This window comes from Periophthalmus magnuspinnatus, chromosome 5 (genome assembly GCF_009829125.3).
Source record: "Periophthalmus magnuspinnatus isolate fPerMag1 chromosome 5, fPerMag1.2.pri, whole genome shotgun sequence".
NCBI classification, from domain to species: domain Eukaryota; kingdom Metazoa; phylum Chordata; class Actinopteri; order Gobiiformes; family Gobiidae; genus Periophthalmus; species Periophthalmus magnuspinnatus.
Window position 1 is genome coordinate 18,928,221 of NC_047130.1, and position 26,761 is coordinate 18,954,981.

At 39.4% G+C, this 26,761-nt stretch overlaps 1 protein-coding gene across 2 annotated transcripts in view; it reads right to left on the bottom strand.

Moving 5' to 3' along the window:
• The window catches only part of mapkapk2a (MAPK activated protein kinase 2a), a 79,897-nt gene that overhangs the window by 42,665 nt on the left and 10,471 nt on the right, over nt 1-26,761 (bottom strand). For both annotated transcript variants that reach the window (XM_055222190.1, XM_033966531.2), the window contains exons 2-9: nt 11,607-11,746; nt 6,525-6,589; nt 6,363-6,442; nt 5,089-5,215; nt 4,830-4,905; nt 2,925-3,049; nt 1,621-1,706; nt 1,470-1,550 (exon numbers count right to left, since the gene is read on the bottom strand). In XM_055222190.1, the coding sequence (XP_055078165.1) occupies nt 1,470-1,550; nt 1,621-1,706; nt 2,925-3,049; nt 4,830-4,905; nt 5,089-5,215; nt 6,363-6,442; nt 6,525-6,589; nt 11,607-11,746 (780 nt within the window). The remainder of the gene's footprint in view (nt 1-1,469; nt 1,551-1,620; nt 1,707-2,924; nt 3,050-4,829; nt 4,906-5,088; nt 5,216-6,362; nt 6,443-6,524; nt 6,590-11,606; nt 11,747-26,761) is intronic.

Below are 26,761 nucleotides of genomic sequence, written 5' to 3' on the forward strand. Positions count from 1 at the left end.
CTCCCTCTCTCTGTCTGCCTCTGTGTCTCTCCCTCTCTGTGTCTCTCCCTCTCTTTCTTCTCTCTCTCCATCTCCCTGTGTCTCTCCCGCTTTCCTTCCTTCTTTCACTGTCTTCGTCTCCCTCTGTGCCTCTCCCTTTCTTCTCTCTCACTGTCTCCGTCTCCCTCTGTCTCTCCCTCTTTCTTCTCTCTGTCTCCATGCCTTTCCCTCTCTTTCTTCTCTCACCCTATCCGTCCGTTTCTCCCTCTTCCCTTCCTTCTCTCTCCCTCCCTTTCTTCTCTCTCTCTCTCTCTCCCCGTCTCCCTCTGTGTCTCTCCCTCTCTCTATCTGCCTCTGTGTCTCTCCCTCTCTCTATCTGCCTCTGTGTCTCTCCCTCTCTCTATCTGCCTCTGTGTCTCTCCCTCTCTTTCATCTCTCTCTCCATCTCCCTGTATCTCTCCCTCTCTTCTCTCTCTCTCTCTCCGCGTCTCCCTCTGTGTCTCTCCCTCTCTCTATCTGCCTCTGTGTCTCTCCCTCTCTTTCATCTCTCTCTCCATCTCCCTGTATCTCTCCCGCTTTCCTTCCTTCTTTCACTGTCTTCGTCGCCCTCTGTGTCCGTCCCTCTCTTCTCTCTCATTCTCTCAGTCTCCCTCCATTTCATTCTCCTCCTCTCTCTCTCTCTCTCTCTTTCCTCCTCTGTCTCTCTCTCTACAGAGGAGGAGAAGCAGACTTGATGATTGCAGACACACAGATGAGACAGAGGACAGAGGGGACAAATGAGACAGAGGGGACAGTGGGACACGCGCTAAGCTATAAAATGCTGTGTTTTAATACAATCTGACTCATTCACAGGGGAAACGAGTCTAATGAGGAAATTAATTTTGACACGTCTAAAAGCAAAGATGCACGTGCACCGCAGAGATGAAAGGCTGACCACCGCCTCACAGCCCCGCCCACGCCTTTCTTGGCCAAACCCGACCTGCAGGTAACGCACGAGATGAGCCGGTTGTGCTCCAGACAGATACAGTGGAATTGTTGCCGCAGCAAACAAAAAAAAACACCTTAATATTGCATTATTTATACAGGCCTATTATTAAGGAGCGTCGGGTCCCGAGAGGTGACCAATTACTTGTTCAAATGAGTCTAATTTCAATACCAGGATAACTATCTATAATAAGTGCATTTTTACACTTTTGACAAGATTATTGCATTTCTTAAAAAAAAGAAAAAAATGATAAATACTTTGGTGCCACAAATACAATTTAATAATGTGGTGATAAACATTTATTCTCATGGCTGCTCCTGTTTTGAATGTTTTAAATGGACTTATGTACTTTTGTTTCTTCAGTTTGTATTTTTCATTGACCTGTGTTTTCATTGGGCTCTCCTTGTATATATAAAGATACATAAAATAAAAAATAAAATGCAACACGCTTTGATTACAATGAATGACCATATGATTATTTTGAATGTTGTATAAATGTACAAACCTTGACGTCCTCCCATGCATCCTTCTCCTCCTTCAGGACTCGACTGGTGTGGAGAGGCGTCTGTGGCACCTCCATCGATTGCTACAAGAAAATTAATTATTAGATTATGTACTGCTCAGATATTATTGATGTTATGTTAATGTGTTTTTACATTGATCCAGGGGTGGTTCATGAACTCTGTGATGGTCATCCTCTGAGTGGGTTCAGTCTTCAGCAGAGTCCTGATCAACTGTTTAGCTGTAAACAAAATTACAAAATTTAAATAAAGTTACACCTATTCAAAAGCGCTTTTCTAGTTCAAAATGTGCACCTCAGTAAATCTGGTAAATGTGAAACTGTTTCTAATAGACACGAGGTTTAGGTGCAAACTAAATGTGGTCCCAATGTAAATGTTTTGAAATATGAGAACAACTAAACATTCAACTACACAAAGTCTTTAGTAAAGGTACAGTAAGTAACTTTCTGAAAGTGGAACGTCACTTGCATGACTCCACAGAAGACACTTAAAACCATATTTTCAGAGCTGGGTGATAAAAGTGTCATACTGTACTGTGAAAGACTATAACCAAACGAACAGCATTTCCATGGAAACAAACAGCTGCAGCTTTTAATGTGCACTATGTAACTTTTCGGGTTGATGTTCTGCCACCTGCTCGTCTCCATGGAGATATCGCTTTGCCTGGAATGTTCCACAGTATGGCATTAAGGTTTATGTCCAGCATTTATTTAATCACTGTTGGTTTTATTGCTTAGAAATACCTAGAAAAACGTGCATTCGTACTGGCTGCCTCTCCATAGATCTGACTTGTAATTTGTCATGGTGGCATTACCTGCTGGTCTCTAAGGATGTACATGTTTAATGCTATTGTGTGGAACATACCAGGCAAAGCAATAACATCTCCATGGAGACAAGCAGGTGATGGACCATAGTTTTTGCTTGTTTCCAAAGTTTCCATAAATATTTACAATTTTAGTAAAAATGTGGCCAAAAATTGTAATGGAATCCAATTTTAAATGTTTGATTACATTTTATTTTGCCTGATTAAACGGCTCTGCGCTCTGCTTTGTTTTGTATTTTAAATGTGTCTTGCCCCAGTGCAGTTATATTGTATAAGCAGCTCTTGAGGTCAAAATAAGTCCAGTGTGTCCTGTCTGTGTCTAATTATAAAGCATTTACTGTCAGGACATGCACAATTAGCCTGCTAGTTATTGTTTGCTTTACTGTGACTGCAAAACTCCGCTCTGGTCTCTGCACATTCAAACTCATCATTGTGAATAACTAGGACACTGGGAAAGTATAAGATAAATGAGGAATAACTTTGGACCATGGCTGCAAACCCTTTAAAATGAACTTTTTTAAGACGGTAAAAATCAGGTACAGCGCCTACACGTCTGATTCTATGGTATAAAAACTCAAACTAAATAAAAGCATGTTTAGTCCATGTTTAGTCTTACCTTCCTCAGACACATCGGACCACTCGGGATTGGGAAACTCGTACTGTCCCATCCGGATCCTCTTCTTCATCCCCGGAGAAATGGCTAAACCGTGGTTTGAATAAAAAGGGGGATATCCACATAACCTGCCAACACACACACACACACACACACACACACAGCACATACACAGATTATTAGGCACAAGTATTACATATTAACAGTGAAGCAGAGGTTAAACTGACTTTAAACAAAAATGGCTTGGGTCTTTTTAATCAAGAGGTCTACAGCCAAACCTCTGTGTGTAAAAAGTCTGGTTTGGGGGAAGAAATTGGACTATTTTTGTGTTAAATGGCAATAAGTAAAAGTATGTAGTATTTAAGCTCAGACAATTGATTTTAAAAGTAAAGTGTCATTACTCAGCCGTACTGGGTGACAGCATTAGAACCTGGTAACCATAGAAACATTTAAAATTGTATAGGCCTGTCATTAAAAACTATATCGACTTATCGTTTGTGGTAGAAATTTTAGTACAGTGGTCCCTTGTTTATCGTTGCGTTCTAAAAATAACCTGCAATAGGCAAAATCCGCGAAGTCGTCAGCTTAATTTTTTACAGTTATTCTATATGTTTTGCGGCTGTAAAACTCCTCACCACACACTTTATACACTTTTCTCACACAGGTATTAACATTTTCTCACATTTCTCTCTTATTTAAACTCTCAAAGAATAAATTATTCTTATTATTATTTTATTATACAAACCAGAATGAAACACCAAAGATCAAGACCTGTTTTTAGTCAAAACATTTGTTCGAGAAATAAATTTTCTTATACTGTAAATAAAAATTATAGCTTTTAGAAATACTATCAGTGCAAAACGTTTCATCGACATTGTGGGTTTTGTCGGGGAGAAAACTTGCAAACCTACAGCACTTCAGCGTCAAACTGCGATCCAACATTTATGTAAATTTGTCTGAACACATTCTGTACTGTACAGGAGACACGGCACAGAGGAGACTGATGGACAATGGTCTACAGTCCCTCAGCCAATCAGGACGCAGAACACAATGTGCGTTCCTACATTGGAAAAAAAACATGCAAAATTGTCCATGGTCCAAGATACACTGCAAAAATTGTTAAAGCCACATTAGTCTTTGTCAAATACTTTAGTCTCACAGGAGGCTATAGGTAACTTAATGTTTCCCATTTACATGTCTGCCGTTTTATTTCACACGTTTATTGTTTGATCACTCTGACCTGTACTCAAATGTTAATGTAAAGGTGTTACCTCTGAGCTGAGAAGGCCAAACGTCCAGTCAGACTGACATAAATGTAAATTATACTTGGGGAAGGACTTGGACCTCAGACAGTATTTATGTCTTGTGACTCCTTTGCTCTGGGCCACTGCAGCAGAAACTCTTGTCAGCAGTGGGACCGTTTGTTTACTGGTTCTATGTTTTGGTATTATTTTACAGATAACTTCCACGGCACGCTCCATATAAACAAGATACAACTATAATTTTTGGGGCTCAATATTTACCATGGGGACTTTTTTCTTGTTTTATCTGCACTAAAGCTTTGAGCTGTAGAGGAGCGAATACTTATCTTCTATGGCTCATTACAGACACAAACTACCAGGTAAGTATTTAAATATGTATTTCCTCTGTTTATTTCAGTTCATGTTTTTTAACCATATGCTACATTTCGAGTAGTTTTTTTTGCAGGTAATTCTACTTCAGGGCGATTGTGTCAGAAGTGTAAATTAGTTTCAATATTATCGTTTATGATCTATATTAAGTTTGGCAATATATTTTGCTCCAAAATGTGTAATCGTGACAAGCCTAAACATGTCACGATTACAAACAGGGGACACAGGATAATCTGTAAGACCAACTGCTGTACGTTAATATTGTGGAGAAACTTACAAAATATACATAATGACTCCCAACGACCACATGTCACAGGATTTGTCGTATTTCTCTGGACCGAGGACCTCAGGGGCTGCACGAAACAAAAACAAACTCAGTGAAAAGTCATAACACACGTTTACAGGGCTGATATTATGTGAACTTGGTCCAGGTCTATTTGTGATGAGGAAACAACATTATAACATAGATCAGAGAGCGGTGTAATATGGGCCCTTTAAATATTTACAGTTCAAATGTGTAAATACAGTTGTCGTACCAACGTAGTAGGGGGTGTAGCAGGGCGTGGCTAAAGAGTTGTGTGACGTCGTCTCTTTTGCGAAACCGAAGTCTGTGAGCTTCAGGAGAGCGTTGGGCCGTTTGGTCGAGTACAACAGGTTCTCTGGCTACAAAAAAAAAAAAAAAAAAGGTATTATTTTTACACTTTAATCTTAAAGTTGCGTCATTTTCCGGATATTCAAAACAACCGCTGTAGGAGTTGTTCATGTTGACATTTTTTGCAGTATGAGCTTCTTGTTTTGGGTTCATTTTTGATTTGACTAGTAATTGAAGGGCTGAATTAAAACCATACTTCAGAACAGTCTCCACGGAGGTAGGGGAGTTTTATGACTTACTGTGAAAGATTATAGCTTAAGGAACAACTGTCCCATGGAAACAAGTGGCCACATAGGAATCAGGTTTGTGCTCACAGTTAAGACACATGTTTTTCTAGATTATTCAGTGCAAGAAAAAAATAAATAAAACACCGACTTGTTTATATTTTAGCCTATCTTGTGGCTAAAAAGGTATATACTGTGGCTATAAAAAAGAAAATATATTATACACTGTCCAGCCAAAAAAAAAAGTCACCACCTGGATTTAACTAAGCAAATAAGTACTCTATTACTGCAGTTGGTCTGGTCTAGGTTCAGCAACAGTCTGTGCTCAAAGAATGAGGTCAGCTGACACCTGAATATACTGAATGACCAGGTTATTCCATCAGTGGATTTTTTCTTCCCTGATGGCACAGGCATATTCCAAGACGACAATGCCAGGATTCATTGGGCTCAAATTGTGACAGAGGTTCACGAGCATGAGACATCATTTTCACACATGGATTGTCCACCACAGAGTCCAGACCTTAACCCCATTGAGAATCTTTGGGATGTGCTGGAGAAGCTTTGTGCAGCGTCAGACTCGACCATCATCAGTGCAACATCTGGGTGAAAAATTAATGCAACAATGGATGGAAATAAATCTTGTGACATTGCAGAAGCGAAATTGAAACAATGCCACAGCAAATGTGTGACGTAATGAAAGATAAAGGCGGAACAACCAAATATTAGAGTGTGTGACCGTTTTATTTTGGTGCCGACTTTTTTTGGGGCCAGGCAGTGAATTTTACAGGTAAATGTTTTATTTTTTTATTTTATATGCACTCAAAATTACATTCAAGATTCAATGATTAAAATTCAGACACAAAATCATTCAAATACACTTTTTCAGTGTTAACATACATAGTCTCAAACTCAGGGTTCATATTGTGTGCGTTACCTTGACGTCTCTGTGTGCGATGTTGATTGCGTGGAGATATTGAATGGCTTCGCCGATACTTTTCATTATGTCAGACGCCTCTGGAATCACAACATAAAACCACAAAATCTGTGAGGGATTCATTTTATTTGGTTTAACATGAAGAGTCTGATGTGTGTTTACCTCTCTCTGTGAACGCCTGGTCTCCTCTGTCCTGGATCCGACTGAACAGCTCCCCTCCGTCCATACTGTAACACAACCGAGAGATTAATGCAACACAACCGCAATACAATACAGAAAACACAACGCAACACAAGCACACACACACAACCATCAGATCAACAGATGATGTGATCTGTACTTTCTACTCCACTACATTTTGAACAGAACTGAAAAGTTCTGAGTTTGTTTTATTATAGTCTGAGACCTGCTGAAAAGGCTGAAGGTTTATTTTTAACACATTTATAATTTAAGCAAAAAAACAACAACAAAAAAACAAATAAAAACAGTAAAAAAAAAAAAACATTCAGTTTTTTCTGTTGAACAAAATTCAGCACAAATCTTTATCAAAATCACTACATTTGAAGCTATAACACCTCAAAATGTGCGCAAAACACAGCTACTGTTTATTATTTTAGTACATTTTTTAAAGGGGTTCTTTAATAATTTTACTTAAGTACATATTTTCATGTGATTATTTTCCTTTTGCTCAAATATTTTTTTTTTTTTTTTGCTCCAGTGTCTGTACTTTAAGAAACAAAATGTAACACTTCTTCCACCACAGTATTTGATCTTCTCAGTTTCAGTTGTTTTCCGTTTCTGTCAGTTTCTACATAATAGTATATTTACAAATGAAGCTTATTTTTGGAGTGATGTAATGACTGGGTGTATATGTGACATGGTATTATAAATATATGGAAACTGTTTTGTATTCATATTTTTAATAGCCTCCCAGGACGAGTAGTGGTCAGTTTGGTGACAGCAGATCATCAGGATCCTCTGTTTCAATGGTTTTCACTAAAATATAAAACATATTTCAAACCATGTTAAGTGCATTTTTGTGTTTCCTTATTTTGCCGAGTTTGTTTCACTGGTTCTGATCCGGAGGAAAGTACTGACCACAAAATCAAAGGGCCAGTACCCAATTATTTCCCATGTATTCGAGTGAAATCTTGCCCCAGTACAGGTCAAAATAATTCTGCTGTGTACAGTTTGCATCTAACTATAAAGCATTTTATGATTCAGGAATCAGGAAGTGTACGGTTAGCATGCTAGTTATCATTACTATGACTGCAAAACTCCACTCTGGTCTCGGAAAGTGGTGAAAAACGCTTATAAACTCATCATTAGGTTGGTGCATAAGGTAAGCGAGTAATAACTCTGGACCGTAGCAAATAGTTTAAAATGAACTAGTTTTGTGTTTTTTTTCTCATTTTAAAAGACCTTTAAACATTTAACTGGCAGATGTAAAAATGTACATCAACCTGCCCAGGGGCCGCATGTAGCCACTGAGTTCCTCTTTTGTGTAGGTTAACGATGGGCTGAACAATTTGATAAATAATTAAACAAATAAATAAATAAAAAATAATAATAATATAAAAATAAGTAATAATAATAATAATAATAATATCCAAGTGTGATTTTTCTGAGAAACACTGTGACTGCGATAAGATGCCCAATATATGTTTCATAAAAGGATTTTGTTCAAAGTTCACATTAAAACACGTCCAGAACTGACAAAACAATTGAACAGGGAGGGCATCTGACACACAGGTTCATTTCAAAACATGATTGTACAGAGCTAATCTATAGGTGTAGCAGCTTTTTATGCAGAATAAGCCCTCATGGAGACACAGGGAGGGCATCTGACACACAGGGACATTACAGAACACGTCTGTACAGAATAAGACAGGTGGTTTTGTCGATTGCGATTCAGATTGTGATTTCGATTTGATTGCGAGAGATTGTGCAGCGCTTGTTCCTTTCTGCATTTGAATGTAAATAGTCAGAATATGCAGTGTTATGTAAATCTTAACTGTACAAACTGGGCAAGACAATGTAGATAAAGAGCTGCGCATGTTTGACAGGGTTTGAAAATCGAAGCGTTAACCTCAAATTATCAAACTGCCAGGGCTCGTTTCGTTTTTTTGGTTCGGGATGACTGTGCAGCGCCGTTAAACCGTTCCACCTCATCTCACCAAGGACCAATTTCGGGACACCCCTCCACACCTGAGCCAGACCAGAGCACCCAAAAGCACTAAACCACAACACCCAAAGGTCCTGTGTCAGTGAGGGAGAGCCATTCATAGTGAAATCAGCAGAGAGAAGAGCAGCTTGTGGTGAAAAGAAGTGCAGAATCAGAACCACTCAAAATGTTCTCAGGCTCAAACTGAAAACACTGAGTCAACTGAAGGACTGGAGTGAGCCGACGATGAGCCGATATGGGTTAAGCTGTAACGTGACGATGAGGCGAGCAAGTACACGCACGCTCTTTGAAGGTTAAAGGCGCTTTGCTTGATTTTTACGCTCTTAAAAACAGAACAAGGTCATTTTAAACAGTTTGCAGCAGTCCAAAGTTTTTCCTCACTAGTTATTCACAGCGATGAGTTTTTGTGCTTTTCAAAACATTAGCAAGTCAATAGTAGGCCAGTAGGTCACGAGAATCACATGGCGCCAATTATATCACCAGACTGTGCAGAAAAAAACTACTTCTCCATAATGTTCTTTTAGATCACTGTTGTTTTCACTTATAACCATGTAGAAAACTATAACAGCTGTTGAAATATGAAAACTGATCATAACATTAAAATCTGTATTGATCATATTCAGAACATTTTTAAACTGACAACAACTTTAATCATTATCGTGATTTTATATTTATAAAATCACAATTATTTTGGCCGTGATAATTGTGACACAAAATTTCAATACTGTCCCTTGCTTTATTTATCGAGGGGACTTGTTCTTTGTGGAAGTTTAGCTGTTTTTTTTTTCCTGTTCTATGATTAGATTTGAGCTGTAGAGGGTTGAATTAATAATAATACACTCTCTACTAAAGTGTTTCATTCAGCCATCTCTTGCAGCTCGTGTCATTTTACACATTTAGAATAATGTTTGGAGATAATTCTACTTTAGGGTTGCTGTGTTAGAATATAGACCATAACTAATATTATTGTTTATGGTCTATATACTCTTCAGAAATGCATCACAACAGGCTTTGTACGTATGTGTCATATATGTGACTCAGTAAAAATTAGCTGTGGATCAATAGTCCTGTCTTCTATTACAAATTTTTTCTAACATAGTTTTGGCTAAAGGACAACCTTTGTTGCATCATGTCTTTTTGTCCAGCTGTTCCTTTCATCACTTCAAACCATTTACGCTGAAATCACAACCACGCTCGTTCAGTTTTGTTTCATCAGCTTCTGTGATAAGAAAAGATACTTCAAAACTTCAAACTCAGACTCAACAGAAACTCGAAACACTCTGCAGAAACACACAGGCTTTACGGTTATCTTTAGTCACATTTACCTCCATGTATGTGTATGTGTATGTAGGAAATTAGTCATGTGAGCTACCTGTGCTGAGCCTCCTCTGCTTAACCGCAGGCACATGCAGATCTGATAGAATTGATGGGTGCAATTTTCTGCAAGTTTCAGTGAAAGATCTCCTGTTTACTATAATCCACATGCGCAGCACTTTTCGACAATTTGGGGTCAATGAGACAGTAACACATTAAAACCTCATAACCAGTGAGAGAACAAAGCTCGGATGGTCAGAAATATGGTTCAGCGAATGTGGGTTGAGTAAATTTAACAGAAATGGGGCGGGTTTTCAGTTAAAGCTGTCTTTCATATAAGTGTGTGGTTCTTTGATGTGTGATTGGAGTGTCATCTTGTTCACAGAGCAGGCACTGTATTAACCTATATATGCCCGTGTCTTCACTCAGCAGGTTAGGGGTTCAATGTAGGTCACTATAACACATTTTGAAGTGTGATATAAGTAAATATAGACAATGAACGATAATACTGAAACCAAAACAAAGTAAAATTATCTCCAAAAAGTATTTTAAATGTACAATATTATTAAAATACAAGAACGCAACGCTTTTTTCCCCTCTATAATGAGTCATAGAATTTCATAATTCAACCTTCCGCAACTTAAATATCATCTTAGAAGAGACAAACAACAAAAAAAATTTCCCCTCTAGTTCGAAGAAAAAGTCCCGACGATAAATATTGACCCCCAAAAATGACTGTCACTTCTGCCATATGCCGTATAGAACAATAAGTTGATATAGTAGGCATCATGACAGGCCTAGTTCAATGTCTACTTTGGTTAAACTGTTTTTAACAACATAACACAGGCTGGGTGTGGGTACAGGGTCTTCTGGATTCTACACAGAAGGATGGAGTCACTCTGAGCTATAATAATTGTCAGTTCATGTGACTATGATCTAAGGTCAGCTGCTTTTGTGTTTTTACTGCTGTTAAAATTAGATTAAATCTGATTAAAATATGATGAAATCCACTGCCCTAATTTTTGTTGAAGCTGATGTTTATATTAAAAGTCTCCCATATATTTTCACATTAAAGTAGTTTGTGTGCTTAGAGGTCCAATATTATTACACAAAATTGACTCTTGTGAACTTTAAGCAGTGTTATAATGTTGTTACCTCCTCAAAAACACACCTGGAGTTGTGTTTTGTTTCATTCACACATGTTTGAGTAACACTTTATTAGTCTGTAACATCTCCAAACCTCAAAATGCTCTGTTCCACCTTGTGATGTCATGAAGTGGTAGTTTTCATGTTAACGGTTCGCTTTTACCTTTAGTTCAGTAGAAATGGACAAATCTAGGACTGAAATTATCCAACTGATTCTAGTGAAGGTATATGAAGTTTAAAAACACAGTGGAGCACTTCCTGTATCACCACATGACGTCACAAGGTGGAAGAGAGCGTTTTCTGTTTGGGAGAAAAATTCAGGCTAAATATGCAGCGGGTGTGTGTTAAACATGTGTGAATGAAACAAAACACAACTCCAGGTCTGTTTGTGATGAGGGAACAACATTATAACATAGATCAGACAATAGCGTAGCATGGGCCACTTAAAATAACTGATAAAAATGTATTAAAAATTAAATTGATCAAACTGATGAAACTAAATTGTGATTCATTTTCACCAAATCAATTCCCTGTTATTAAAACGTATTAAACAAAGTAATTTAAAAGTATGTAGAGCAGACACTTGAGTACAAACGCACCACTCCATGACTATGAGCAGACACTTTCGGCCCTGGTACAGATTCTCATAGACGTCGATGATTCTCACGATGTTTGAGCACGGCGACGCCCTCCAGTGGAGCTCCACCTCTCTGCGGGCTTTGGTGCAGTCCTGAAGCATCTGAGGAGACACGGAGAAGTAATTATACAAAACATGCAAAAATTTACATTCAGCAAATATACTACACATGCAAAAATCAGTCATTACACTTTTATATATAAAGATCATTCACTAACAGCAAAAAACACATGTATTTATTAACAATGAGCTAAAGATGTGTTACGTATGTATGATCCTTTTGCACTCTAAGACTTTTAAATACATTGTCAATCAAATAAAATGCGGAAATGTGGTGACTAAAGGCTTCTAAATAAAGAATATTTATGAATAATATGAATTTGAGCTGTTTTGATTTATTTATGACACTGTGTTGGCTCAAGTTGTGGTTATAAAAGGTCTTTTCGTGTGTTTTAGAGTGTGTGTAGTTCAGATGACTATGGTTGCAGCCCTAGTATGTTATTTTTTCTGCTAGAGGGTCCGCCACCTGCTCGTCTCCATGGAGATGTCATTGCTTTGAATAGAATGTTCCACACAAAAGCATTAAATGTTTTTATCTCCATGAAGACAAGCAGGTGGCGCCACAAGACCAGGTTAGAAGTCAGATCTGTGTATGTGTTTTAAAGGCGTTTTGGGCAAATTAAAACACCTGTAATGGGATAAATGCTGGATAAATACGTAAAATGCGAGTGTGTGTGAACAAGAAGAAAAGTTGCATAGTGCATCTTTAAATCAGAATGTCAGCAAAAGCTTTTCAGTTAAAAGTTAAGTAAAAAATCTGATTAAAAAATGAGAAGAGCTGAAGTTAAGTGCTGTGAATGCATGTAGCATAAGACAGGAGAGAACTGCCCTCTGCTGACGAAGAGTGGTGGTGCAAGTGGTACTTTTTATGGTCATGTGGCGCCCTCTTCTGTAAGATTTGTTTAATGCAACCTTCACTGATGCATGTACTGTGTGATTACTGTGAACTGAATATTGAAACTAAAATTGTTTTCAGCCAAATAGGGCCATCACGATAACACACGTTGAAGTACAATATACTGCTGAAGTAAATATAGACGATAAATGATAATATTGAAAGAAATGTACGGGTCTGACACAATCACCCTAATTCAGGATTACCCCCAAAAAATGACTTTAAATACGGTTAAAAACACAAACAAATAAATACATGGAATAACTACATATTCAAGTACTATTTAAGTAAGTTTGTATCTATAATGAGTCATCGAAGAAGTCACACTTTTTCGTAGTACAGAAAAAAAACTAAAGTTCATGATAAATATTGACCCACAAAAAATATGATAATTCCATATAGAGATGTTCAGTCAGTTCATTTTCAAATACATGCTCAAATTTGCACTGTAGTGACCCCAAACTCCTGTAAACATGTGTTCTATTGTTGCATATCATTGCCTGGAGCGTGGTCAAGGCAGCTGTGGTTTTCTCCCACTGAACTGTTTGAGGAGTGGGCAGGGCTGGCATGTCTCACAGAATCTCATCGACTCACTCACTTTTGAAAACATACAACACATGAAAATCACTGGAATTATACGGATGGATGTCTGTGTAGTCCCGCAGTCGTCCATCCGAGCCGCTTCTTCAGTTCTGGTCAAGTTACTGCTAGACACAGCTCCTCCCTTCAGACAGATAAGACAAACTACACTGAAGCTAACACACCTGTTTGTTTACAGTTTCTGCTATATTGGAGAAACACAACAGCCACTCCATAAGAGAATGTACCATATGGTTTGAGAGGGGAGGTAAAGAGACAGTTTGTGTTGGGAAAAAACATCCATCTTTGAACTATCTCCTCAGACCTAAATCAAAACAAGGAAAACCATAGTGCTAGCCAGTATGCTAATAGGTGTGAGAGCATCCACTAGGGTCCTGAATGATTATACTAAATATGACTCAGGCCCAGTACACTCTTAATAGTTCACTTGTAGAGTATTATTATGTGTATAACTATCTTGCCCAAGGACACAACGACAGCAACCATCTGTGGGACCTGGGGGTCAGTGGATGTTTATTTTGAGAGCGGGACTTGAAGCACCAACCTTCAAATCAGTGGACAAACATTCTACCAACTGAGTTACTTTCTCCCCAGAAACAACAGCTTTTCGACTAATACAAACCATAATACAACAATACAATTCTTCCGACTTGTGACTCTCAAGCTTTTCACACAGTATCACCAAAGAAAAGATTTTTCTTTCTACCACCAGATCTAAACCAGATCTATAAAAGGACTATTCCAGGTCTAAAAGTGGACTACATCATTTCTGTTGTAGTTTTAAACAAGAAATAAAATTAACTCTACAATAGGCAAACGCACAAACTGAAGAGCTGTCCAAGTACCACCTGAAGGAGCTCATGTACCACCAGCAGTACATGTACCACAGTTTGAGAAACGCTGCATTGGGCCATTCAAATGTTATTAATTCTGTCATGTTCTGTGCACAACTCTGTCGTCCTCCATGAATGACACTGTTAAAGTTAGTGCATGTTACACAGTGGTGGAAGAAGTACAACATTTTGTAACTAAATACAGAAAAATACAGATACAGGAGCAGAAAATACTCACGTAAAAGTATCACATGAACAAAAACTACCTAAGTAAAAGTATTTAAGTATCACTTTAAAAATGTACTTAAAGAGTAAAAAGTAAAAGCATTTCGTGCCAATTTTGAGATCTTGAAAAAAATCACATTTTTTTTTAATTAGATTTGTGCTGGATTTTGTTCAACAGAAACATCTGAATCAATAGTTTTTCACACTTTTTTCACACTGCTTTTATTTGTGTGTTTTTGTTTTCTCAAATTATGAAAATTTTAAAATTAAACCTCAAGGCTTTTCAGCAGGTTTCAGACAATAATAAAAAAAATAATAATAATTTACTTTTCAGTCCTGTTCAAAAATGTAGTGGAATAGAAAGTGCAGATATTGCTCTCAAATGTAGTGAAGTAAAAGTAAAAAGTATCCACTTTAAAATCTACTCAAGCACAGACACCTATAATGTGTACGCAAGTATAGTGCTTTCCTCCGTTTACTCTCATGTTCCACCACTTATGTTAGCGTTAGCACATGTGACAGTTAGCACACGTGAACGCAGCGCTAACGTGTTAAACTGATGAGGAAGCGGACACCGGGGTAATATTAGCACTCTAAATTTAACCCAACTGCCCTCCACAAACACAAAGACTCTACATGAGGGGTACTGTACCTCCACAGAGGGGTAAGAGAAAAGGATGAGGGGGAGACAGAGGGAGGGAGAGAGACAGCAAGGAGAGGGAGATGGAGAGACAGCAAGGAAGAGGGAAAGAGTGAAAGGAAGAGGAAAAGAGAGCAAGGAACAGGAAGAGAGAGCAAGGAGGAGGGAAAGAGAGCAAGGAGGAGGGAAAGAGAGCAAGGAGGAGGGAAAGAGAGCAAGGAGGAGGGAAAGACGTAGAGGGAGCAAGAAAGAGAGGGTGTGAGAGAGGGAGAGAGTGCAAGGAAGAGGGAGTGAGAGGGACACAGAGCAAGAAAGGGGGAGAGAGGGAGATATAGAGTGAGACAGAGAGGGAGTGAGCGTAAGGAAGAGGGAAAGAGGGACATAGAGAGGGGGAAGGAGGGAGAAGGGAGAGAGGGAGTGAGATAGCAAGGAGAAAGAAAGGGAGGTAGAGGGAGAGATGGCAAGGAAGAGGGAGAGAGGGAGTGAGATATCAAGGAAGAGAGAGAGGGAGATAGCAAGGAAGAGCGAGAGGGAGATGGGGGGAGGGAGAACGAGATAGTGAGGGAGGGAGAGAGATAGCAAGAGAGAGAGAGGGTAGAAAATGAAGGATTGGGGAAAATTAGAGAAGAGTTGGGGGTTGAAAGAAAGATTGGGCAGAAAGACAAAAGAAAGTTGTGAGAGATGGAGGGATGAGAGAATATGGGAGGCAAAAGAGTGAAGACAAGAAAAAGATGACGAGAGAGTGAGTGAGAGGTAGAAAGATAGAAACAAATTCAAGCAGGAAATTAACAGGATGGGGGGGAGAAATAGTAGGAATGAGGAGGGGGAGAAAAAGGAGAGGGGGATGGTGGGTAGAGGGGTGTAGTGTGTTCCCCATCTGCTGTGGTCAAACAGAGGAGATGTACACACAAAGCAGAGTGTCACGGACAAACAAAAGACTCTGAGAAGCCTGGAGAGAAAGACAAGAGAGGAAGAGAGGAAAGAGAGAAAAGAGTGAGAGAGAGGACCCCCATCCTCCACCTGCTACTGCTCACCCTCTTTTGCTCTCTCCACCAACAATTCGATTAGCTAGTTTGCAAGTTTTGCCCTGGTTAGTCTTGGTTTGAGTCTACGTTCAAACCCAACCCAACTTTATTTGTATCATTGAGCACATTTGAAAAAAAAAACAAAGGGTTGCACCAAAGTTAACAAATAAATCTCTATTTCATTACTAGAACTGCAACTAGCAATTATTTAGCAAATAAATTAATACAGCTATTATTATTCTCTCAAACTTTCACACCAAGCAACAGATTTGGCTTTCCGAGTACCACCAGATCTAACACAAGTCTATAACGGGACAATTCCAGGTCTGATCTAGGACTAATCCAGGTCTAAAGTTGGACTGGATAACTTTATGTTTAGAACTAATGAAATGATGTAAAGGAGGAGGCAAAAACTAAAAAAAGAAACTTCCTCGAAATCAAGAAAACTGCAAACTGAAGAGCTGTCCGAGACCCACCTGAAGGAGCCCGCGTACCATCAGTAGTACGTGCGCCGCAGTTTGAGAAACGCTGCGTTAGTTGTTTAGATTGTGAAAATGTGTAAATATGAGGATTTTTCAAAAAGCTAAAATGATGCTGCTTGATGACATCCTGATGGAGTATACGTCTTTCATCAAAAACACAAATTGTCCACCATTGTTTCCATATTTTTGGGGCATGAAGCCAATTTTTAGAAGATGACACGTTTAGGGAAGAGGAAGAGGAGGTGGAGGAGGAAGAGGGGGAGGAGGAGGAGGAAAAAAAAGAGGTAGAAGGGAGGTGGGGTCTCTGAAGTGTGGCCGGAGTGTGCGCTCAGTGAAGCGGAATCATGTGACAAACTCTCATTAAACTCATCTTCAAGCACATGAGGGGAGGGAGGGACGGAGAGAGGGGGAGAGAAAGAGGAGGGGGTGGAGCAAGCTTAAATATAAACCTTATTTACAAATTTATATAGTATCGATACTAAGGGATAGACTTGATACCGATTCCAATACTACGATGTACAAAACCTTTATTCAGACAACAGAATGTGATTTTCCACATTAAATGGTAGTACTTTTATGTATATTCCCATCTGGCCTTATATCTGTGTAATCCCTCTGTTTTTAAGTATCGATACTTGCTCAAATGAGTATCTAGTTTTGATGTTAGATTTAGTATCGATTAGTATCTGATTTTGACAAGCCCTATTAGACACGCAACCATTTTCTGACTAAACTGAGCAGAGTGCAACTAGAATCGTCTTTGTTACACAACTGACCAACTGCAGCTTTTATGAATGAGCTAACCAACGCTAAAGCTAACAGTCCCCTCTATTTGTAAGACTGGAACTTTGAAATGAGGAAATCCACTCTCCGGGTTCCGTCTTAGTCATTGTGTAAAACCCCTTTTAAACCCACACGCAACAACAACAAAGTCACATTTCCTGTTTTTATTTCAACAGAATTAGATAAATATTTGCGATATGGGCCAGTTACAAGACTAGAAGTTTCTATCCGGGGCTGCAAGATTAATCGCAAAACAATCGAAATTACAATTTGAATCAACGCCAAGCAAAAATCACAAAGGCAGTTTTTAAAAGCGCCATCATTTCTTCCACAAACTGCTAAATCCTCTGTTTTATTCTGTGTAAAACTGCTAAGGCTGCAGTTTAGATCTGTACAAACATGTTCTGAAATGTCCCTGTGAGTCAGATGCCCTCCCTGTGTCTCCATGGGGTCTTATTTGGCGTAAAAACTGCTAACTCTGTAATCTTATACTTGTTCTGATACAGCTCACGATCATGCTAAAGCTTCAGGAAAGGTTCATTTCTGTCCTGTGAATGTGACTTTTTTAGTATCGGTACCTGCTCAAATGAGTATCTAGTTTTGCTACTAGTTTTAGTAATGATTAGCATCTGATGTTTGATACCTTTGACATCCCTACTGCTTTGGTTCAAAAATTCCACACTATGGCGTTAAACCTATTTTTACCAGAAAATACACAAATATTTTGTTCCAACGCCTGTGTCTCCACGGAGATAGACAAGTTTATAAATTGGGACATTCCGTGAAACCACACCTTCTGTCAGTACAATTATCACTATAAAGCTACAATTACAGCTTCCTCCTGGTTCAGTCGTTAAAAGAAAAAAAAAAAAAGTTTGAGAAGTTTGATGAAGCAAAAATGAGTTGGAAATGACTGTATTGCTGTGTAGTAACTTTGACCGGTCCATCTCCCTGACGCTAACCACACACCACATCCTTCCTCTGCTCACACAGAAAGCGAGAGGAGAGACAGAGGAGAGATAAAGAGACTGATGGAGGGGCAGAAACAGGAAGAGGGAGGAGAAAGAAAGGAGAGAAAGAGCAGTTAAGGTTAAACGCTTTATCCTCCTAGGACCTGGTGTCCTCATATTTGAACAACACATTTTGGGTTGTCAAGGCTACAATGCAGATTTTTAGAAGAAGAAAAACAGCAACAAGAACAGCAACAATGCAAAATGCTCAATTTAGAATATTTTTTAAGAGTTTAGAATATTCAGATTTTTTTTTTTTTTTGTAAAGGCACATGTCTTCCTGCTCCTGTCAGCAGCTCTTCACATGAGACACATTGTTCCAAGAGGCACAATTGTTGTTTCTCATTTTGTTTTTACATTCAGGACCCTGAACACGGCTTTGCTGTGTTCAGGGTCTTAATAAATACTTTTTGCAAATCATTATTCAAATGTTTTATCAAAATGATTAAAATGTCCACATATGACGACATTCGTTTTACATCACTTTTCTCAGAAACTACATAATGTAAAAAGATAATTCTTTGTTTTTACACTCATCAGGTCCCTGTCAGCCAAAATAACAAAGACAAATTAATAAAACATGTCATGCAAGAGCTCGAGTCTTAGGAGGTTTATGTCCCCACAGGGAGATTTGTCCTACGTATTTGACCTAACAGAAGAGAGACAACACAGAGAGAAAGAAAGACAGAGAGACACTTTTAGTAACAATAATAACTTGGCATTTCAAAAGAAATGTTCAAAACCACATGCAGTACAATCACATGTCCATCACAGAAGAGGAGAAAGAAGAGAAAGAGAGAGAGAAAGAGAGAGAAAGAGAAAGACAGAGAGAAAGAGAGAGAGAAGTTTTATTTCCAGTAAAAAGTCTGAACATATTTAGAGTTGTGTTCAGTGACTGATTTTAGGAGGACAGACGGCTGTGGGCTCACTTCCATCTCCTGACAGGCTACTCAGGGCAAAACGTTACACAAGTAGAAAATAACTCATTTACGCCACTGACACAATCATCCTGAAGCAGCTTTATCTCCAAATTAAATGTTAAATGTACAATACGGTTATAGCCTGAGCTGCCATAGATAAATAGAAGAATGCAACACTTGGTGGTTGGTCCCGACGATAAATATTGATCCCCACCCCCAAAAAAATACAGTTCCATCGCTCTATATAGTCATTATCTTGTCAGGCCCAGTTGTGTCATCTGAAACCCAGCAATCGATTAGTAGTTTTCAAATGGTCTTGCTCTATATCTGTTTCATCATTATTACTGTGTCTTCTAGTTCTGATTATTTAGCATTGTTTAAAAAAAAAAAAAAGCTTTCAAATTTTCCTTAGAATAAAAAACTACATCAAGTTTTAAATTTTAATCACAAACACACAAATTCCGATTACAACTCCATCGGGATGAACACTTATGTTTGACGCCTTTATGTTCAATATATAGAACCACAGAAGCTACTTTAAATACTTGACCCAAGATGTAGTTCCGTGTAAAATGCAAGGCTTGTGTATTTTTAGAGTCGTCTTCTCAAGTGAAAGTTTACATGCGTCAGGCTGTATGTGTCTGACAGGAGAGCGCCACAACATCTTCCAGCAGTGACAGTGATCGATCGTAGAATGGGGAATTTGTAATTTACACACACGTTTAAAGACATATTTATGCCATTCGTCAAGTCCCAGAACAGTTAATAGCGATAATGATGATGAGTTCAAGCTTTGTAAAAAACAGTGGGGAATTAAGTGCCTCTTTATTGCATCACTTCACTGTAACAAGCCCTTTTTTTTCCATCATTTTTGAACAAAATTTGATCCAGTCCAGATATATTGCATAAGCAGCTTGTGAGGTTGAAATTGTCCATTAAGTGCTGTCTATCTAATCACAAAGCGTTTTACAATGGATCATCAGGAAGTGCGTGTTAGCAGAGTTTTGCCGTGACTGCAAAACTCTGCTCTGGTCTCTGAGAGTTGGGAAAAGTGCTTATAAATACATCCAGGTGAATAATTATGATGCTCTGAATGCAAAATGAGAAATAACTTTGGACCACTGCAAACTAGTTCCGTTTTTCACGTCTTTAAAACCGTAAAAATCAGGTGCCTTTAAGATGATTCATAAAGTCAAAACAGTAAAAGCTGTTGTTTGTCAGCCCGTATTTGACCTGTGACAGTGACTTTGGTGATGCACAGATCGACAGGGGGAAGTACAGCCTCTTCCTTCCTCTGGCACAAAAAAAAAAAAAAAAAAACAGGACTCACAAAGAGACAGATTGTAAATGAACTAACAAAAGATTGTTGGAGACCGAAAATCAGATACTAATTGATACTAAAACTAGATACTCATTTGAGCAGGTTATGAGTTTTTCCATGGCCAATGCAGATGCCGATGGTTTAGAATCCAGAGAAACCGTTGGCTAATAAGCTCTTTCTGAGCAGATATGTACAGTCTTGTTCAAAATAATAGCAGTACAATGTGAATAACCAGAATAATCCAGGTTTTTAATATATTGTTTATTTCTACATGGCAAACAAGTTACCAGTAGGTGCAGTAGATTCTCAGAAAACAAACAAGACCCACCATTGATGACATGCATGCCCTTAAGGCTGTGCCACTGGGCAACTAGTCGAAAGGGGTGTGTTCAAAAAAATAGCAGTGTCTGCTGTTGACTGTACAAACTCAATTATTTTGTAGAAACATTTTTGTTTGTAGGTTTTAGCAATCCTGTGAATCACTACACAAATATTTAGCTGTATGACGAGTTTTTTATAACTGCTTCACATTTGTGTGGCATGGAGTCAACCAACTTGTGGCACCTTTCAGCTGTTATTCCACTCCATGATTCTTTAACAACATTCCACAATTCATTTACATTTCATAGTTTTGCTTCATAAACAGCATTTTTCACATCACCCCACAAATTCTTCATTGGATTAAGGTCCGGGGATTGGGCTGGCCACTCCCTAACATTAATTTTGTTGGTTTGGAACCAAGACTTTGCTTGTTTCCTCGTGTGTTTGGGGTCATCATCTTGTTGAAACACCCATTACAAGGGCATGTCCTCGTCAGCATAAGGTAACATGACCTCTTCAAGTATTCTGACATATGCAAACTGATCCATGATCCCTGGTATGCGATAAATCGGCCCAACACCATAGTAGGAGAAACCTGCCCATATCATAATGCTTGCACCACCAGGCTTCACTGTCTTCACTGTGTACTGTGGCTTGAATTCAGAGTTTGGGGGTCGTCTCACACACCGTCTGTGGCCCTTGGACCCAAAAAGAACAATTTTACTCTCATCAGTCAACAAAATGTTCCTCCATTTCTCTTTAGGTCAGTTGATGTGTTTTTTAACAGAGGAACTTTGCGGGGGATTCTTGAAAATAGATTAGCTTCACACAGACGTCTTCTGTCACAGCACTTACAGGTAACTCCAGACTGTCTTTGATCATCCTGGAGCTGATCATTGGCTGAGGCTTGGCCATTCTGATTATTCTTCGATCCATTTTGATGGTTGTCTTTCATTTTCTTCCATGTCTCTCTGGTTTTGCTCTCCATTTTAAGGCATTGGAGGTCATTTTACCTGAACAGCCTATAATCTTTTGCACTTCTTTAAAGGTTTTCCCCTCTCCAATTATCTTTTTAATCAAAGTACGCTGTTCTTCTGAACAATGCCTTGGAACGACCCATTTTTCTCAAATGCATGTTCAAGAAGTGCTGGCTTCATCCTTAAATTGGGGCCACCTGATTCACACCTGTTTTTTTCACAAAACTGATGACCTCACTGATTGGATGCCACACTGCTATTTTTTTTAACACACTCCTTTCGAGTGTGGCACAGCCTTAAGGGCATGCATGTCATCAATGTTGGGACTTGTTTGTTTTCTGAGAATCTACTGCACCTACTGGTAACTTGTTGGCCATGTAGAAATAAAAATATACTAAAAACCTGAATTATTCTGGTTAGTCACATTGTACTGCTATTATTTTGAACAAGACTGTAGGTCCGTTGTATTTTAAATTTACTACAAACTCACACAGTGCTTTTTTTAAATCATAAACCGTTAAGAGCACTGTGTACTCATGTTTAGCACCGTTAAGTTTTCACAGTAAAGCGTTCAAATAAAGTTGTAAGCATATTCTTTAGGCAGCAAACGACCCACATAAAATAATCGGCCCCTGCTGGAGGTTTAAGGCCAATAAGAGATGTGCTGAAAAGTGCAAATATCAGCATATCTCTAGAACCTATCTAGACGACTGAGGGATTACACAGATGTTATTATCTTTGTAGTAACGGAATTGGTATCAAGTGAATTCCTAAATCGAGTTTGACATTTCTGTATCATGATAATACCATTAGACCACGGGCAAAGGGTAGAGCTACAACAATTGTCTCTGCACAACCGTAGCTGCTAGTTCCAATCAGAAACAGTCGGCTCAGCCATTTCCGGCGTAATGTAATGTCTATGAGGTTTTGCTGAGGCTAAAATCAATATATACTGACAGATCAGACAGTGCACGGGAAGCTGTGGGTGGATCTCACTGAGGAGAAACCTTTTGCTTTTAGAAAAGTGCATCTTTTTCAGTGATTGTAAGTTATTGTCCAGTCTCACAACACACATCATCAGGTTTAGAGATGCACCGATACAGCTTTTTAGTTCCAATATCGATTTCGATACTACGGCTTTAAAAATCTGCTGATAGCTCATCTCAATTGATACTAGTGGAATGAAAATAGACTTTATTTTCCTTAAAACAAAAATAACGTTTGACAAAATGTGTTGTAGCTGTTATTTATCCGTCAAGTAACAGAACAACTTTGTATAAATAAAAGTAGACAGATACTTGGACTTTTTAGCGTATCGCCTATTGGCCTTACATTTCCAGCTCAAGCTAATATTTTGTTTTGGTCAATCTTGTGTCTAAAAAAACACATATTAATACTTTAATACAAAGAGATAGCCGCACAAAACATAACTACACAGCTCTTTCACAAGTTCATGGTAAAAAAAGGGCTTGGGGAGTTTTGTAGTAAATTTAAGTCACATATTTCGGGAAAAATAACCAAAACCGGCCTTACATATTTAAAAAACACAAAAAAACATTAGAGCTTATCAGCTATCTAAATAAGGATAAGGATGTTCTGGCTCATGTTCCGACTACAACCAGCAAATAGTCTTCAATCAATCAGTTTATAGGCCCAACCCAGACATCGCCAGAACCGATATTCTGGGGCCAATACCTGATCTAGCAAATTTCCACACGTCAACACTGATATTCAAAACCAGTATCGGTATTGGTGCATCCCGCCGTTCAGAAAATAAATATTTCAACAGGGCTTTGAGTTTTATAAGTTAGGTAATTTTATCCAGATTTCAAGGGCTGCCATCTTTGACATCATCCTTGAACCTCTCATAGAAAAGTCCAGAGTCTCCACAGAAATAGTGTTGAGTTGAAGTGTGTGCCAGTCACAGCGAGCGCATCTGCTGCTACGGCGTTACACAAATTAACACCTTCTTTAAATAGACCTGTATTAGCGGATTTTATTCCCACCATTTTCGCAGAGCTCGAATGCGTCATCGCCATAACTATTCTCAGACTTGACAACATGGATCGTGTCAAAACTAAAATGCACCCGACGGAAAAAGATACCTCATAACACTTCCTTGAAAAGTACTACAAGACAGAAGACAAAGCCACATTAAAAGGCCCATATTAGGCCATTTTCTGATCTAGGTTATGTTGTTTCCTCATCACAAACAGACCTGGGGTTGTGTTTTGTTTCATTCACACATGTTTAACACACAAATCCTGCATATTTAGTTGAGTTGCATTCTTCACTTAAAACAGAAAACACTGTGTTCTACATTGTGATGTCATGTGGTAATACAGAAAGTGCTCCACTGTGGAATGCGGCAGTAGTCCGTTTATCACGATGGTTATGTTCTAAAAATAACCCGTAATAGGTGAAATCCTCGAAGTAGTCAGCTTTTTTTTTTTTTTAACAATGATTCTATATGTTTTTGGCTGTAAAACCCCTCACCACACACTTTATACAGTTTTCTCACACAGGCATTAACATTTTCTCACATTTCTCTTGTTTAAACTCTCTCAAAGTTCAAACCTTCGTAGGCGCCTTTGTCGGTGCAGAACGTTTCATCGACATTTTGGGTTTTGTCGGGGAGAAAACTTGCAAACATACAGCACTTCAGAGTCACACTGCGATCCAACATTTATGTACATTTTTATTTATGTACAGGAGACACGGCACAGAGGAGACTGATGGACAATGGTCTACAGTCCCTCAGCCAATCAGGACGCAGAACACAATGCACATGTAAAAAAAAAAGTATGCAAACTTGCATTAAAAAAATCCGTGAAACACCAAGGTTGCGAAAGGTGAACCGCGATATAGTGAGGGACAACTGTAAACAGCCTATGATACAGATGGACCATGCACTTCTCTGATTGGCTAAAACCCCTGTCAATCACACACATCTGAAAACAGGGAGATTCATCCGTGTCCAGACTCACATTTTTGTAAAGTTTTGGAGAACTGTGTATTCTAGGTCCCAGACAAATAAACTAGATCTTCACCAATACCATCAAAGGTAGAAAGAGGGCGATATGACAAAAATGTAACTTTTTGGTGCCCATCTCGGGACTAAACAAAGTCTCTAGACCAGTCCTACTTTTACACCCTCATTAAAACGGGTCCATTTCATGATCAAACCAAAACTAAACCAGGTCTAAATCAGGATTTGGTCTGGTCTTTTTCACTTGCACACTGTATTGTATATGCTGGGAAATATTATCGGAAGACAAGCACTTGAAGGTCGGTTGCGAACACTATAAATGCTATCGATTTAAATGTGGGAGTCCATTTTGTAGAGTGCTTCATCAGCACCTGCACCGCTCAGATGAGTCAGCGACGTGACGGGAGCAAGGTGAGGTTTATGATCCAATGTCAACTCAGGAACAGATGTGCTCTAGGAATGTAAGAACAACACAACCAGTGATTCAACAGATGAAGAGAGGGAGAGGAAGAAGAGAGGGGGAGGAGAGGGGGCAGGAGGCTGAGAAAGAGAGGAGAGAGGCGAGGAGAGAGAGGAGGAGATGTCCGGGGGTGAGAAAGAGGAGAGAGAGGGAGAAAAGAGGGAGAAGAGAGGGGAGTAGAGGGTGGAGTCAGGGGGAGAGGCAGATGAGAAAGAAAGAGAGAGGAGAGAGGTAAGGAGAGAGAGAGGGAGATGTCGGGGTGAGAAAGAGGAGAGAGGGAGAAGAGAGGGGAGTCAGGGGGAGAGGCAGATGAGAAAGAGAGGAGAGAGGCAAGAAGAGAGGGGAGGAGATGTCCGGGGGTGAGAAAGAGAAGAGAGAGGGAGGAGAGGGGGCAGGAGGCTGAGAAAGAGAAAAGAGAGGCGAGGAGAGAGAGGAGGAGATGTCCGGGGGTGAGAAAGAGGAGAGAGAGGGAGAAGAGAGGGGAGTAGAGGGAGAAGAGAGGGGAGTAGAGGGAGAAGAGAGGGGAGTAGAGGGAGAAGAGAGGGGAGTCAGGGGGAGAGGCAGATGAGAAAGAGAGAGGAGAGAGGCAAGGAGAGAGAGAGGGAGATGTTGGGGGTGAGAAAGAGGAGAGAGGGGAGTAGAGGGAGAAGAGAGGGGAGTCAGGGGGAGAGGCAGTTGAGAAAGAGAGAGGGAGGGGAGAAAGGAGAGAGAGCGACAGAGCGAGAGGTCAGGGAGAGAAGGGTTGAGAAAGAGAGAGGAGGAAGGGGAGATGAAAATAGAGAGAGGGGGATAAGAAAGAAGAAAAGAGAAGATAAAAACAGAGAGAGGAGATAAAGAGGAAGGACAGAAAGGGAGGGGAACAGAAAGATTTAGAGAGAAGAGGAGAGAGAAGGTAACAGAAGAAGGTGGCGAGAGTTGAGGGGCGAGAAATAGATGGAGATAGAGAGTGAGAGTAAAGGAGGTTGGGGGAGAGAAAAGGAGGATTAAAGAGGAATGGTGATAGATGGGGGAGAGAGAGGAAGAGAAAATGTAATAGAGAGGGAGGAAGATGAGACTGATAAAGGAAGGGGTAGAGAGGGGGCTTGAGGGGAATAGAGCGAGGGAGGAGGGGAAGAGAGGGGGAGAGGGAGCAGGAGAAGAAGAGGAGAGAGCAGGGGATGAGAGACACAGCAAGGGGGAGGAGTGGGGAGGGTAGATGAAGAATTAGAGGAGAAGAGAGCATGAGAGAGAAAGAGAGACAAGGAGACAGAGAGAGAGTGAAGGGTGAGAGAAAAAAGACAGGATAAGAGTTCAAAAAGAAAGATGCGTCAGAGGAGGATAAGGAAACAGCTGAGAACACAAAAGACTAATGAGAAGAATGAAGGGACAGAACAGCAAGTCCAGGGGAGGAGAGAGGGGCAAAATCAGGTCATTATGAAAACAAAATAATTTGAAAATAATTTACATAACATGGCTAAAAATCCCAGAGGTTTACAGAAAAAAAAAATTACAAAATAAAAACAAGTGAAAAGAGAAAGTTAAAAAGAGCTGATCATAGACTGTTTATATAAATGGACCTAGCTAACATGCTAGCGGT